The sequence below is a fragment of the Propithecus coquereli genome, unplaced genomic scaffold (genome assembly GCF_000956105.1).
Source record: "Propithecus coquereli isolate 6110/MARCELLA unplaced genomic scaffold, Pcoq_1.0 Scaffold48, whole genome shotgun sequence".
Lineage (NCBI taxonomy): Eukaryota > Metazoa > Chordata > Mammalia > Primates > Indriidae > Propithecus > Propithecus coquereli.
The window spans coordinates 4,114,871-4,129,872 of NW_012150618.1; the positions used below are offsets into that span (position 1 = coordinate 4,114,871).

The 15,002-nt window shown below is 39.1% G+C and overlaps 1 protein-coding gene across 1 annotated transcript in view; it reads right to left on the minus strand.

Annotated features, from left to right (window-relative positions):
- The window catches only part of ADGB (androglobin), a 203,795-nt gene that overhangs the window by 72,631 nt on the left and 116,162 nt on the right, over positions 1-15,002 (minus strand). Inside the window, exons 13-20 of the mRNA XM_012655518.1 lie at positions 14,723-14,786; positions 11,508-11,610; positions 9,225-9,366; positions 7,732-7,846; positions 5,457-5,624; positions 1,721-1,856; positions 945-1,082; positions 473-566 (exon numbers count right to left, since the gene is read on the minus strand). Coding sequence (XP_012510972.1) covers positions 473-566; positions 945-1,082; positions 1,721-1,856; positions 5,457-5,624; positions 7,732-7,846; positions 9,225-9,366; positions 11,508-11,610; positions 14,723-14,786 — 960 coding nt within the window. The remainder of the gene's footprint in view (positions 1-472; positions 567-944; positions 1,083-1,720; positions 1,857-5,456; positions 5,625-7,731; positions 7,847-9,224; positions 9,367-11,507; positions 11,611-14,722; positions 14,787-15,002) is intronic.

Below are 15,002 nucleotides of genomic sequence, written 5' to 3' on the forward strand. Positions count from 1 at the left end.
ATATATATGCAATTTTCTCTTAGTTTTGTTCAGATTATCCTGTCTCTTGGACATGAGTTATGGCTAGAATGCAGCTTTTCTAAGGCTCAACCTATTGCTGATTTGCTCCTGTTTAGAGACTGTTGTCCTCCAGGGACTTCACCTGACTACTTTAATTGTTTACTGGGATCCCTTCTTCTACAAGGTCCTAAACTCTAATTTTTGTCTCCTCAGCACCATAAGATTGGGAAACTGTTCCACTTTTTGGAATTTTTTAGATATGTGCTTAGAATTTTAGACATGTGCAATTGAGACATAAACAAAAAGTAGCAAGTACCATAGAGACGTTTCAGATAAAATATTGTGGAAGTTCAAAAGCAATGGTGTGTTTCTAGCTTTAGTGATTAGGGAAAACTCAGTAAATATGTTAGTATTCAAACTGGACTTTGAAGGACACCAATTTACTGCAATAAGAAATATTTTACTGCTTTACCTTAAGAGTGAAAGTGAATACTGTTCTAAATTCGGTTCCAATATAGCCCAAACTTTTTGAAGAGTATCTGCAACACTGATATTTTCCTTTGTGTCTACAAATAATAATAAAAGCAACAATATTAAAGCTATAAGATGCCTAAAATATCTTGTCCACAGCCTTCATTTTTACAAATGAAGAACTCACAATAGACTGGGATCATTCACTCATTCATTTATCCATTCATTCACTCTTTCAGCAAGTCCTCATTGTGTGCTTACTATGTGCCAGACACTGTGTTAAATTCTGAGGACAAGAGAATCGGTGTGTTGACATGTTTCTTGATCTCAAGCAATTTCAGTATTTGTAGGATAAAAATTGATTAGCTGGGCCATAAAGTAAGGTGACTCTAAAATAGTTTTCGTTAACATACATAAACAAATATTCATTCTTACATACACAAGTTGATTTATAAATGTTTGAAAAATTATACCTGGTAGTCTGGCCTTCATAAGTAATCTAACGTAAGTCCCTCTCCACATGGCTTGAATTTTAATTGCTGCTGCTACCTCCTCAGGAGAGTACTCTTTGTCACTTGTTGGTATAGAATATTTAACGTCTACCCATTCCGCTGAAAAGAGAAAAAAACTTTGAGCTGAAAGTTGTATTTAATTCCTTCCCCAAGTTTCAGTGCCTTTAGCTACTAAAGCCCTCTGATAAATGAAATGCCACAATGGGAGATTTATCATCGTATTTAACATTGCCCATTGTAGGTGATCCTTTTTTTGAATGTAAACATTCTGGAGAAGGAAAACACATGAAATAGTGACACCTTAGTGAATTACTACGGTTGATTCCTCTCTGACAATAGCCAGAGGTTTCTCTAAAAAACGGAAGGAAATGTTAAAATGGTGAGAACAGAGCCTGGGAAGGGGAGGCAAGTAGTTACTTGGGTTAGAGGATCTTCCCAGAATTCCTCAAATCATATCATGTAGATTAGTGACTTTCACATTTTTTAAGGTTAGGAACAGATAAAATATGGAAATCTGGGGCTCCCCTGGAAGCATGGATGGCAGGGATTAGGAGTAGGGTATACTTCTCAGATCGTTGCAACCCCCGGAGCTTCCCAGAGCATAGCTAGAACTCCGTGACTGCCCAAGCAGACCTGTTCTACCTACACCGCAAACACTTCCAGTGCACTTTTCTCAAATTATTTATCTTACATAAGGCTAGAAATTTCTTGATTAGATATCTAAAATTAATCAGTACCTAAAGAAACCTCCTCCAAGGAGGAATCAAGTAACTCCATGTCCAAAACCATAGCACGGAATGCAAATTTGAAGTTTGGAAAAGGTTTTGTTGATTGAACTTTTTTCATTAATCGCCATAAAGAAATATGAAAAACCTGAAATACATAAAATACATTTATACATCTTTTAAACCAAGAAAATACTGTCACCTGGTCAGAGAGTCTCTAAAAATCTTTAGATACTCTAAAAATTTTTTTGCAGATATATACACAATGTAACAGAAGACTCTTCGAAGTCTCACTTGCCCAGGAAAAGACCAAAGGTATTATTTGACTGTTTCTAATTTAATAAAATTCAATCACTACAATAATGTTTATAATATATACTCAATGAAAATATAGCATTAAACTGACTGAGGAGACATAGAGTAAGATAAAAATATGATCCTTGTGCTTAAGCAAGTTAAATATCATATTACATTGATTTTTAAGATGTCATCCATTGTAAGACACACTGTTATTTCATATGTTACAAAAAATGAAAATATGTTACTTAGAGCTTTTATCACTTTCTTATCACTCAGTACTTACTTCATATTGAAAAAGCTCTTTTAGATTTATTTGGACAAAGCTTTTTTACCACATGTCACATAGCTGTGCAATTATCAAGGTATAAAATGAAGCTGCATTATTAACAAAATAGCTCCCTTTTGCAGAAGTGATGCACACACAAAGACCCCTTACATATTAAATCAAGGCTGGCTGCAAAAGGCCCACACACAGAGGAATCTTGGTAGCAGGAATGGTGACTACACATGGGCCCAGTGGCTTGGGCTCTCTCTCACCCAGGCTCAATCATCTAACCTGTCAGCAGCAGAAACTGACTCTGATCTTTCCATATAGTACCTTCCTCTGAGGGGGCCAGCCAGTCACTTAGTGGCAAGGTGATTTCAGTGGACTTCTAACAAGGTGGGCCAGTGAGTCCTTACTATAGAATTGATACCTACCTCAGGTAGGAGTTTGCTTTCTCCATCCTCAGTGCTTCTACCAGCATCGTTATTCAAGAAATTGTAGAAAATCTGATTTACAAACATGGGATCCAGCTTAATATACCCTTGGATCATGAACCACATTATACAGTGAGGATTTAACCATTGAGAATAGTCTGGAACCCATTGGTCCTACCATATACCATAGACAGAATTGATAAAATTCCTGGTAGAGTGGAGTGGCACATGAAAGGCTCAGCTAAGAAGCTGGCCTGGAGATGACACCTGTAGTATGTATATATTGAACCAAAGACCAATAGGTGGTGCTTTATCTGCATAGCTAAAACATACAGGCCTGAGATTCAAAAGCTACATGTAGGATTGGCCTTTCTCCCCATCACTTGCCACTCCTCATTTGCAGAATCTGTGCTCTTTCCCTACTACAAGGGGTTTGCTGGATTGGAGAACCTATTTCCTGGGGGAGGGAGGCCAGAGAGGCTTCCACAAGGAAATACAGTGTGATTTACAGTAAACCTAAACTATGACGTATGCCTGGTTGCTTTATGTTCCTCATCCTGGCAGACAAGCAGGAAAAAAGGAATTAGTACAACAGGGTAGGAGAAGAATTCATGCTGATTGTCATGTGGTACTAGGGTTCCTGCTACATAATGGGGGCATACAGAATGTTGTCTGAAACTTGCTGGGACACTTTTTGATGTTTCCACAGTAAATGAATAATTGCAACAACTGTGGCCTGACAAGAATAAGGCAAACCAAGGTCTTGCACTGATCAGGATTGAAGATCTGGGTCACCTACCAGATCTTCAGTAACTAGAAACACTGTCTGGAAAAGAGAGAAATCTAGAATGGATGGTAGAGGAGAGAGATGTTGAATACCAACCATGGCCTCAAGGCCAGCAGTAGCAGTGGAGACTACAGCTTTTTTGTCATAGGGTGATTTACTTATTTATATGTTTAATTTTAGAGCATGTGACCAGCTACGAACTTGAAGAATGGATGTCAGAGTTTACTTAAGGGTGGGGTCAAATTAAGGCAAATATTTCTTATGTATTACTCATGCCCTCAAAGTATGCAGCTCTCAAATGGGAGTTGATTTGCCCCTCAGGCAGGGTTTCATGATAAAGTACATAACACTGTAAGGGTAGATATAAATTAAAAATAAGAAACTTAATCCTTCCTATAGAAAATAAGGGATGATATTTCTCCCCTCACACCCTTTGTCTTAGAAAATCTGTAATTTGTAAGTTCTTTCTCTCTCTCTCTTTGAATTGTACCTAAATCTTTTTAAGAACTTGGTAAGCCTCTAGCCAGGAAGGTTTTTCTCAAGGACCTGAGAAACATCTTTTGGAAATGTTAATCAAGGTAGATAGCATCCCTATCTCCCAGTTTCTTTGGGAGAGTAGGAGCCTAATGTTAGTAGGCTCCTTGGCAAAGACATAAAATGTAACCAAAATGTTTGTACCCTCATAATATCCCGAAATAAAAATAATAATAATGATAATAACCATTTCTTTCTGTTTAAAAAAAGAAGGTGTTAGAAGTTTTTTTTTTTTTTTCCCTCTCATATAAAGCCAATTACCTAACCTGATGGTCACCCCTAACACCAAGTGAATTCAGGAAGAACTATGTGTGGCAAATGGTATTATCGAGTCCTTTCACTCGAAGACTAGTTATTGTTTATCTTGACAGCCTATAGGAAATGCGCTATATCTGCTTGCTATATAAAAGGGTGAGATTTTTTTCTGTCTTTACAATTTCTTAGTGGATTGCCTGTTATACCCATCACCTTCTGACTCATTCAACACTAAAATTGTTTTCTTTCTCTGCCTTTGTGAAGGGGTTTTCTATGTTGGGAGGAGATTTTGTTTTTAATTATATTTCCCCAACAACCCCCAACATCCAGTCAAATTTGAATAACAGATAAAATGAATTTTTAGTATAAGTAACTTTTTAGTATACATATATGCCCTAAATATTACACACATTGTTTGTTTTCATGAAATTAAAATTTAACTGGGTGTCTTGTATTTTTATTTGCTAAGTCCGGCAATGCTACCCCCCTCCAGGGGACACCTGGCAACATCTGAAGTCATTTGCAGTTGTCTAGAGGGTGGAGACCAGAGGTGCCATTAAACATGCTGCAGTGTACAGTGCGGCCCCATAAGAAGAATTATCTGACCCCAAATGTCAATAGCGTGAGGGTTAAAAAAAGGCAGACCCATGGCCACCTGGTTTCAGTGCAGCTGTTGGGGACAGGTCCATACATGCCTGGTCTCCCTCCTCAGGAAGCTACCAGGAAGCCTCTTTGCTTCAGCCCTCGAGGTTGTGTGTAGACTCGGAAAGCTCCCCAACCACAGCTGAAGCCCAAGTTATAAGTGTGAGGAAGTTAAAGCCCCCGAGGGCAACCGTCCACTAGTGGGGAAAAGTGTTGTTGGTAAGTGCCACTCTCTTGCCAGCCTTTAGTGGGACCCTCTCAGGGATGTTTTACATAGTTCATCAGGACTCTGGGCCCATCATGCCCCAGAAGCCCACAGCAGTAATGATCACATCCTTTCACTGATTTCTTTCTCTTTCTCATTTCATTCTTCCCACTCCCTCATTTCCGCTTTCTGAAATCACTTCCCATATAAATTGTCTCCATCCAAAATATCTTCTCAGGCTCTGATTTGGGAGATCACCTAGTAGAAGGTATATCATGTTCACAGCAAATTTTCTCCTGTGAACGTCATGTCCAGAACAAGCTTACCCTGAAATGCTGCACAGTGAGTTCTTTATTGTGGAGGGGGAGAGGGTAGTGAGCCCTTTGTAGATCCTTCAGGGCTGCAGCAAGTTTACCCTTATCTTTGAAATTAGCAATCACATTTCCAACAGCTTTCAAAATCAACAGAGACTGCTCTGTAAAGCGGTAGCTCTCCTGCAAAGACAGAGCATAGCAACCATCCTCACTTGCATTTATTTAGGTGTCATTAAGTTTATAACACTTTAATTTATGTTAAAATATTAAACCTTTGCTATATGGCTGATTCGATAGTTATTTATAGAGAACTTACATATCAAGGCATTTTACTAGGTGCTGTAGTCTCGGAGGTAGAAAACAAGGAATGCAACTCCCACCTGGGTGGGAACACGTAGAAGAAAAAACCGCTTCATGTTGGGGCTGAGGGAAAACTTCTCCCGAGTATTAATATCCAGACCTAGTTCAGACGGATGTCTAGGATTAACCCGACAAAAACTGTGTGGGTTTGAGGACCGATAACAGAGGAGATTTCAGGGAGATTTCAGGGAGAGGCCAGAGCCTAAAAGACAAGGCTGCTGGCTGCCTCCTGGTGTCAACTCTGAGGAAGCAATAAAAGTAAGAAGGAATGGGGATGGTTCAACTAATTTTTTAAAAATCTGAGGAAAGTCTGAGGTGTTTGAAGACTCTCAGTTGGTGCGAGGTAGGTAGTAGCTGGAGTTGCCTGTAGTGGCCAGTGCCTGGAAGCAACATGAAGAGCGTGAAAATTGGAGGAAAACCTTTTTTCCCAGAGGGCACCGCGGTGCAGAAATTCTGAGGAATGGCCCAGCAAGTGTGTCTGGACAGCGCAGACACCCTGCCAGGCCGAGACGCTGATGGAGACAGACGCAACCGAGGCCACCTGAACACATTGCTTCTCCACTACCTCCTCCAAATCCCCCAAAGCCCAGGGAACGCCTCGTCTCAAGGGCTTTTCTCCCTAGAGTGGAACCACGACCAGGAAAGTTCTCTGGTCAGTGGCAGCACTGGGATGGGGCAATTCTGGCTGTCAGGAGCGAGAGCCTCTCTGCTCCTGGGCCAGTCTTTCCCCTTTTGCTTCTCTTTTAGCATCAAAGAGCCGCAGGGCTTGGGCTAGACCCCCAGTAAGCTTTACAAGTTAGAGGAGTGATGTCTCCGGGGAAATAGGAGCTTACAGACCAAAACAAGTGAACACCTGGGAGTTAAACCACATAAAGGAAGGCAACACACTGGATAATGCGTACCAGGTACAGCAGAATTATTTTTAAAAAGATGAGAATTTGAAATAAGCAGAATAAACATAGTTAAGGAAACAAGGGATGTTTGCTTATAACGTCGACTGGCTGATCTTCCTCCTGGGCCTACGAACCAGGAGGAAAGAGACTTGGCGAGAGACAGCACAGCAAGTAGAGGAGCAGCCATGGGGAATCTTGCAGCCACTGCCTGCACAGGCAAGAATGCACGAGCAGGGCACGTCTGGGTCACGAAACTGCAGCATAGGAAGCTGGTCTTCAGCCATCTTCTTGCTGCAAGATTTGCTATCTGGCTTAGAGAATCCCAACTAAGACAAGGTTGTGCCACTCGAAGTCAGTTTCATGCTCGTTCATTTGTTTCTGGTGGGGAGGCGCTGGAGCTGAGGAGCTGTCAGGAATTATGCATTGGGAAGGCCACATACGAATCTTTCCCCAAACACACATGCGCAGAGAGAGGACATCTAAAACCAAGTGAAAACTTCAGAGGAGACGCTGGCCCCGTTTACCTCACCTCTTTTTCCAGACTAGTCAGAGCACAGGAGCAAGAGAAACCACAGAGACCAGAAAGAGAGAGAGGAGAGATGAAAGAGAAATGACAGAACCTTCCATGGGCAGCTCCTTACCCCTCAAATCGCAGAGACACATACTCTAAATTCCTCCGGCCAAGGAATGAATGAAAGGAATAAAAAAGATCAAAATTTTAAACTGTGTGAAAAAGGACTGTACTGATCCTTTATACCCCAAAGGACCAATGATGTTAACAGATGTCAAAGGGGATCCAACAGAACAGAGGTGAGAACAAGTTATTGGAGAAGGAAAAAAAACTATTTTATTTATTTCTCTACAGGGTTTAGACTGTTCATTATACATGTTGCAGTTGGGAATTTATTGCAGAATATAGTTAATAATTTTAAAAGATAAAAAAATGAGCAAGTTGAATAAAAAGTAAAAATAGTATTTAGTACACAATCTTTGAAAATAAAGCACACAAGAATTGCAGTTGCTAAAATACTTACCGGCTCAAAGTAGGGCAGCACGACATCTTCGTCCCCGATGGCGAAGTTCACCATGCTGCAGATTTGTATGGAATGCCCCACGGGGGAGTAGGCGGTGAAGAGCAGCATGTGCCTCCTGAGGAGAAGGGACACTGGTGAGGACCCACCAAGTGCTTCCTGGGCAGTGGCCTTTGCCTCTGTTAGTTGCCTGATGACACTTTGGAATTCAAACTAAGTCACAGGTTAGTGAAGAGTTGAATTATTTTTAACACAGATGGGATAAACACCTTTGAATTTTCACTCCAAAAGAACCCTACGAGATTATGAAATTTCTATTTACTAATTATGTAGGACAAAAGTGGACTAAATGCCAAACTGCTCTCCAGCGTGTGATGGAGGTATCTCCCACACGCGGCAGTCATATCATGACAGGTTGGTCTTGATTTCTCCCTAACAACAAAAATAATTCATGTGAGCATAGGGTTCTGTAGATTTCAGAGCCTTTTCCTCACAAATGTATCCTTTCATGTATGTTAATTGTCTCCCCCACCAGGAATCAGGATCACTGAGAACAGGGACATTCTCGTTCCCTTAGTTATAAGCACTTAGAGCATGTTCAAGACCTACAAGTGGATGGGTTAGGTCCTGAGGGAAAACCGTGGTTAGAAGATTCTTCATTAATTCTCTCTGCTTGGTGGTCTCAATGGATGAGCACTCAGACAGAGTAACTCGATTTCTAGGAGAATCTCTCCATGCCAGAGTGTTTAGGGCAGATGTGAAAAATGTTCAAGTTTTAAAATTTATGATTTTCTAAAATACAGGATGTTTGCCATACACTAATTTAGCATTTGATTTTGTTGCTTATGCTTTGCTTTTTGCACAAAAGCCCTAGCTTTTCATTGATCACATAGAATTAGCATGATTGATCTTGGGGGGAAAAAAAGCTTGGTAAAAATATCTATTTTACCTAAAACATAAGATAATATTTTGAATTTTATTCATTGAAATCAAGAAAACTTTTTCATTATACATATTTTCTTTAAAATGGAAACTGGGATGTGTTTAGCCAGCTTTATCTTAATTAAAAATAATATCTAACAAAAATAAACTACAGGAAAAACTGTAGATTGCCAGGGGAAAACGCTATGTTTATCAATCTTTGTTTAAATAAAATCAAGGTTCTTGCTATGGAATGTAATAAGATTCATGAGAAAAGAAATTCTTTAATAAATTAATTTTAGAAATTGCTAAATTAAACAAGTTTAAACAAGATTGTTTACTAAAGAAGTTCCCAGAATCTTTGACAATTATGAATCCTCTAAAAGATTCGGTGCACAGCATTTTTCAATTTGTTTGCTTATGAAATTATTTTTCTCAAGAATCATGATAGAGCTGTGCCTTGTGAAATCACTTCAGGAAAAAATATCCTGGAATTCACATTGTTTACTTCTTTAGTAATCAACAGTTTGCAGGGCTTCAGAAAATTCTCAGTATGGGAAAAATGAAGTTCATACCCAACAGGCAGGCGAACCATTGTAGCCTTGGTGGCATACGTATGAATCTTCAGAACAAGATTGCGTGGCTTCAGGGATTTCCAAGAAATCGTTTCAACTGTTAGAAGTCCAGGCTCAATGGGAGGGCTGTCTTTTGTTAAGGCTTTAAGATAAGTTAAAAAATATTGAAATTTGATTGTGAAAGTATAGCTGGCCTTCATTTGGATTGTTTTTTATCCAGCAACAACATAAATAATGATAATAATAATAAAGAATTAGAGATATTCTAAAAATATTCATTCATAAAACATTAGACATTACTCCAGGCAAATAATGTTTGAAAATATTACTCAAGTGGAATCCAGATCTTCCTCCTTATCCTACATCCCTCCTAATAATCATTCCCTTGGGTCAAGAAACCAGGGAACAGGAAAATTAGGAAAAGGAGGACACATAGGTATATTTCATTATGACATACCATCACTTTTATCAATGTTATCTCTATGGCAGTAATTACAAATACTTCTAAATGCAACTTTAAAGGAAGGAAACACATCACATTTGGAGAAAAAAAGAGATTTTTCTAAGATACTGTCAAAGCAAGTCAAAATATCCCACTATTTATCTAAATTTTTACCTTTCGTTTGCAGTTTTTGACTTTATGTAGAAAATAGCAAGTACTTAACAAAATTTCATTTTGATATCAAGTTTTTATTTCAAAATAGACAAATAATATGGACTATTCTTCATCAATGACTGAAGGCAAAATACTTTTTTTCCTGTTTCCAGAAAATACTGAATTTGAGGATAGAAGGTCACAACATGGCTTAAAAACTGCTTTCATGTATATAAAATTGAAATGTTCTAGGGCATGGTGTGGCTTCAGTGCTATTGGCTTGGTAGACTAAACTTAAATTTCTAACCTTACAAAAGTTTATTATACAATAAGTATTTATTTAGCACATAATATATGCTAGACACCATTCAATATATTAAGGATACTTTGGTAAAAAATAAAACTCCCTGTCCTCAATGTTGACAAAACGTTCAATATTAAGCTTTCAGCAAATATTTATTGTACACCTATAGTACCAGGTACTGTTAATTTGAGCTGAAGATAAATGCTTTAACAAAACAGACAGGCCAGAGAATCACATAACGATGTTTTATGTGTGTGCATGTGTGTGCAGGGGATCAGGGACAGTTCACAGTTTAGAACAGGAAGGAAGGCAGATGAGAGCTTGAGAGAATCCACTGTGGGAAGACAAAGGTAGGTTATTTCTGATTTCTCCTATCTTTTCAGGAAATCAGCAGTAAGTTCATCAGCTGAAAATAAGTGAGAGTAAGAGTGGGTGTTGAATATTTGAAGAGAAACAGAGAGAAGACTTGAAGGTTTGCAAGAATCATTCATAGGAATGAGAGTTGGGGAATGAATGAACTAGAGAACTGTTGGCAGAGCTTAGGGCTTTGTTGAGATTTGTGCTTCTCAATTTTAAGTAGGCATAGGCAGTACTGTTTTTCTTCCAATCACGTTCAGCTGCTCTTTTGCAACCACAGGTTAGGTGCAGAATTGAGTTTAACCCACATTAGGATCTTGCCAGGAAAGTAAGATGAGAAGGTAAGATGGGCAAGTGTTTTGAGGGTATAGGCAAGGATGTAATTACAGTGAGGGACCACAGGATCTATGCTGGGAATGGGAGGAAAAAGGACATGAGAAGAGAGATGGACAGAGGAAAACAGTAGAGCAGAGGGATGGAGGTCCCAGTGGAGTCAAGAATTGTAGGCGTGGAGTTCTAGAGAGAGTGAACGAAAGAGTGAGGACGTGGCGATCAGAGAGTGCAGTGCTTGAAATTGAGATGATTGAGACGATGCACTAATTGGTAAAGATAAGGTCTATAGTGTAACCATGAAAGTAGGGGGCAAGGTGGGATGGAGGAAAAGATTGCTGGGGTTGTCAAATCAAAGAAAGTTCATGTTTTTCAGTAGATTCTGAAACAATCAAGAATGATGACATGTATAAGTGAGAAAAACAAACAAACAAACAGAACAACTAGGTATGCCTAAGAGGTGAACAGATGAGTGCAACCAGGAGAGGAGCAAGTGGCAAGAGTGAGCGTGATCCCTGATGTCTGGGGACTAAGAGCATTGGAGGAGGGGTACAGGAGGTCCTGCGAGACTCTTGAGAAACTCTGGAGAGGGAAGAATTTCCTCTTCCATGGCATAAAGATCTCATCATTACTGGATATTCCCTAGCCTGCATGTGATCAGGGTTTTAAGACCATCATTTTCTCAGAGCCCTCTTACCTCCATACTCCCCCCAGCGTACCAACGCAGAAAAGCAAACCAGTAGTTCGATAGGTTTTAGGCTATCCACAAACAGGTGGTAGGACACCCGTTCTTCTGAGAACTGCAAGAAATTAGATCAACCATCATACTTAGTATCAGTCCGTTATTTTCTACTCCTAATGATAATATAGTACAAGATCTAACATTTATAGTAAACTTACTGTGTTCTAGATACCACAATAAGTACTTTATGGGTTTAATAATATGAAGAAAATTGTACTGGTGAATGTTGGCAACAGTCTATGGAAGCTGGATCTTCAGTGCCTGTGTGAGACAGGCCACCATATCGAAGAGGCAAAGCTCTTCTCTGTGAGAAAAGAAGAGGGATGTGCTTGTCCCAGAAATGAGAAGAGAGGAGGAGACTGGGCCCAGGGCTGAGCAGTGCTCAGGGAATGGGTTCCTGACAGGCAGGGAGGTCCCACAGTAACTTTGGAAGAGAATGGGAATGTCTAATGGGGATATATTAAGGTATTTTATAGGGTAGTATGTGATATAAACCCTCTTGTCCTCCTTTCCACAAAATCTTCAGAAATATATTAATCCATTGTTTGCTGATGCACTAGACTGTAGATTTTTGTTTGGAGATGCAATAAAGCGCTGAGTAAAATCAGAACTTCCCTCGAAAGACAGCCACATAAAAGATAAATGTACGTGATTTTGATTTATCCTGTATGGGTACTATTTATATCTCTAATTATAGATGAAGAAATTGAAACTCCGATAAGTGATCTACCAAAGGTCACAGAGCTTGTACGTGGCAAAGGTGAGGTCCTAAAGCAGGTGTATCTATCTGTCTGACTCTAAGGCTGGGACACTTGACTGTCACATTATTATTGTCTCTCAAATTCTCAGTGCTTCAACATCATTTTGTCTACTGGCATATGGGAAACACGTTCAATGAATTTAATCGTCACTATATTTTAAAAGCTTTTCATATTATTTTACCACATTATTTAAATAACTAGTAAATAAACGAAAGAAAAAATTTCTAATAATGCTATTAAAAAGGAAATTTAGTTATTTAATCAAGTGTAACAAGATTGCTAGAAACGCCTGGGAAAAGGAAACCATGTTTTACATTATTGCCCCTATATTTTTCATTAGTTATCATTCGACACTATTTCCTTTCAGCTACAATATGTACACATACAAATATGCACTATCTGAAAATATGAGGGATCCCTGGATTTGCCCGCCCAGCACGCAGGCCTGAAGAGTTTCTGCACTGAGCTCGTTTGCTGTCATTTTTAAGGGTCTGAGAATTGGGCGGGGGCAGTTGTGGGGAGAACCTCCCTAAGGCCACATACAGCAGTGTGCTGTGGTCAGGCCTCAGGCTCCATGCCCACCCTCGGTTCGGCTGGCCAATAGCATCGGCAGTGTCTGGCCTCAAACCACACAAGCAATTCTTCCTTTCAGGGCATACTACATGCTATTAAATTTGAGTTCCAACGGCCTCCAAGAAAAAGTTATTTTCTCACATCATTAAGGTTAAAAAAATTCAGGGGAATGAAAGACTCATGTAGGCATGTTATCATTTTATTTTGCCAAGCTGAGACATAAAAAAAAAAAAAACCCAATATTTACAAAGCCTTCGTAAGACTAGGATCAGAATAAAGAACAGCTGATCATTTTACCACACACACATGTATATCAGGATGGTGATGTGCAACAAAAACTCATGCAAATTGCCTTAGTAAATGACAGCCACCATTTATTATCACTTACTAACAGGCATTCTTCTAATGTCTTACATACATCATCGCACACTTGATCTGCCTCCTTGTCCATAGATGTCAAATGATGACAGTAAGATCTCTTTTGTAGCATTGCTATGAGGAGTTAATGCAATAAAGAACCTAGTATAAGGCCTGCAACATCTATAAACTATTGTCATTTTATTACTGGCAATGGTTTGAATATAAACACATGCCTAAGTAAACTGTAAACTGCACATTATTCTCATATCATACTGTGGATTCAACTCTTCCCAATTAACAGTCTGGTTATCTATATAAATTCAAAACACTCTTCTGGGTGTTTTCATAGATAGACTTCACAACTAGGTGGACTATTTCTTCCCCCTAGTCACTACTGCAGACCTGCTTCTTACTCTCACAGCAGGCAACCACCTACAGAGGAATGCTCAAATGGCTTTCTCTGCCCGAGTTTTCATCTCTGACAAGTGCAATGAATGGGAAAGTCATTTCAAAGACTGTTTCCTTTCCCCACCCCTGCAGACTGCTCATGGAGCTGAGAGATCATCCTTGGGGGCTTGGTTCGCCTTGTCCTGAGATGGGGAACCACGCACATTTCAGTACAATTTAATTTCCCAGAATGGGTGTCATAGCTTTATCAAAATTCCACTCAATGCATAATTTGTTAATTAACTTATTTGACATTTTTTTTTTTTTTTATTGAGCTCCTACTTCATGCCAGGAAAGGTAATGCAATGGTGAAGAAAAGAACACAGTCCTTCTAAAGGGACTAACACCAGGCAGGTACAGGGAGGGCTCAGAAGAGCTATCAGGCAGCAGGGAGGCGGGGAGGTGAAGAGCATAGAGCGTCCAGAGCACATGAAGTTGAGTCTCTTAACCCAGACTGCAGGCAGGGAAGGAGGCCTCACAGTCAAGGACATCTGTGCTGTTCCAAAGGGCTGCCAGGTGTTAGCTGGACGAAGGCAATAAGGATGAAAGGGAAGAGATTCCAGGTAGAGGGAAGAACATGGAAACAAACAAACAAACAAAAACCCAAATCCAGACAATGATGGTGAAAATGTGCTTATGTGTTAGGAACTATATACTATTCTGTAAATATTAATTGAAACTAAATCTAGTGAATTTATTTCTATGGTTATCTCCTTCATTTATTAGTGAATAAAAATTTTCTTACTGTGAATTTGTATAATGCAGCTCAGGATTTAACTACTACAACATAATCAGATGGATCACATTTGGGGTTATGAGCCAGTGGAACTTTGCTTATTGTCTGGACAAGGGATTACTAGGAGCCTCTAAAAATTAATTTTTTAAATATAATTAAATGTTATATAAGTGTAAAATAATGTTACAAGTTTAGAAATGCTTGAGAAATTTGAAGTTGTTTTTTTCACTAGTGTGATCCTACCAAAAATTTAAGTATAAGAGGGGAAATAGAAGAGATCATAATATATTTACCTTGAATTCTGATTTTTGAAAGTTAACGCAATATGAACTTGGCTTGTGAAAAATATATATATTCCTGAAAAAGATAATTTATAACAAGTTATTATCATTATATGCAAACACTAGTACTACATGTTAAGTTTTTCAGACTCAGATAATTATAAGCAGAAAGTTTAAAAATATGACAATGGTATTGAGTTAGTTGCCCTAAAGGGACAAAAATCATCCCAGTGAATAAATTGTCTTCATCTTAACAAATCTTTGGGGAGAAGCTGAAACTGGCCTGAGATTG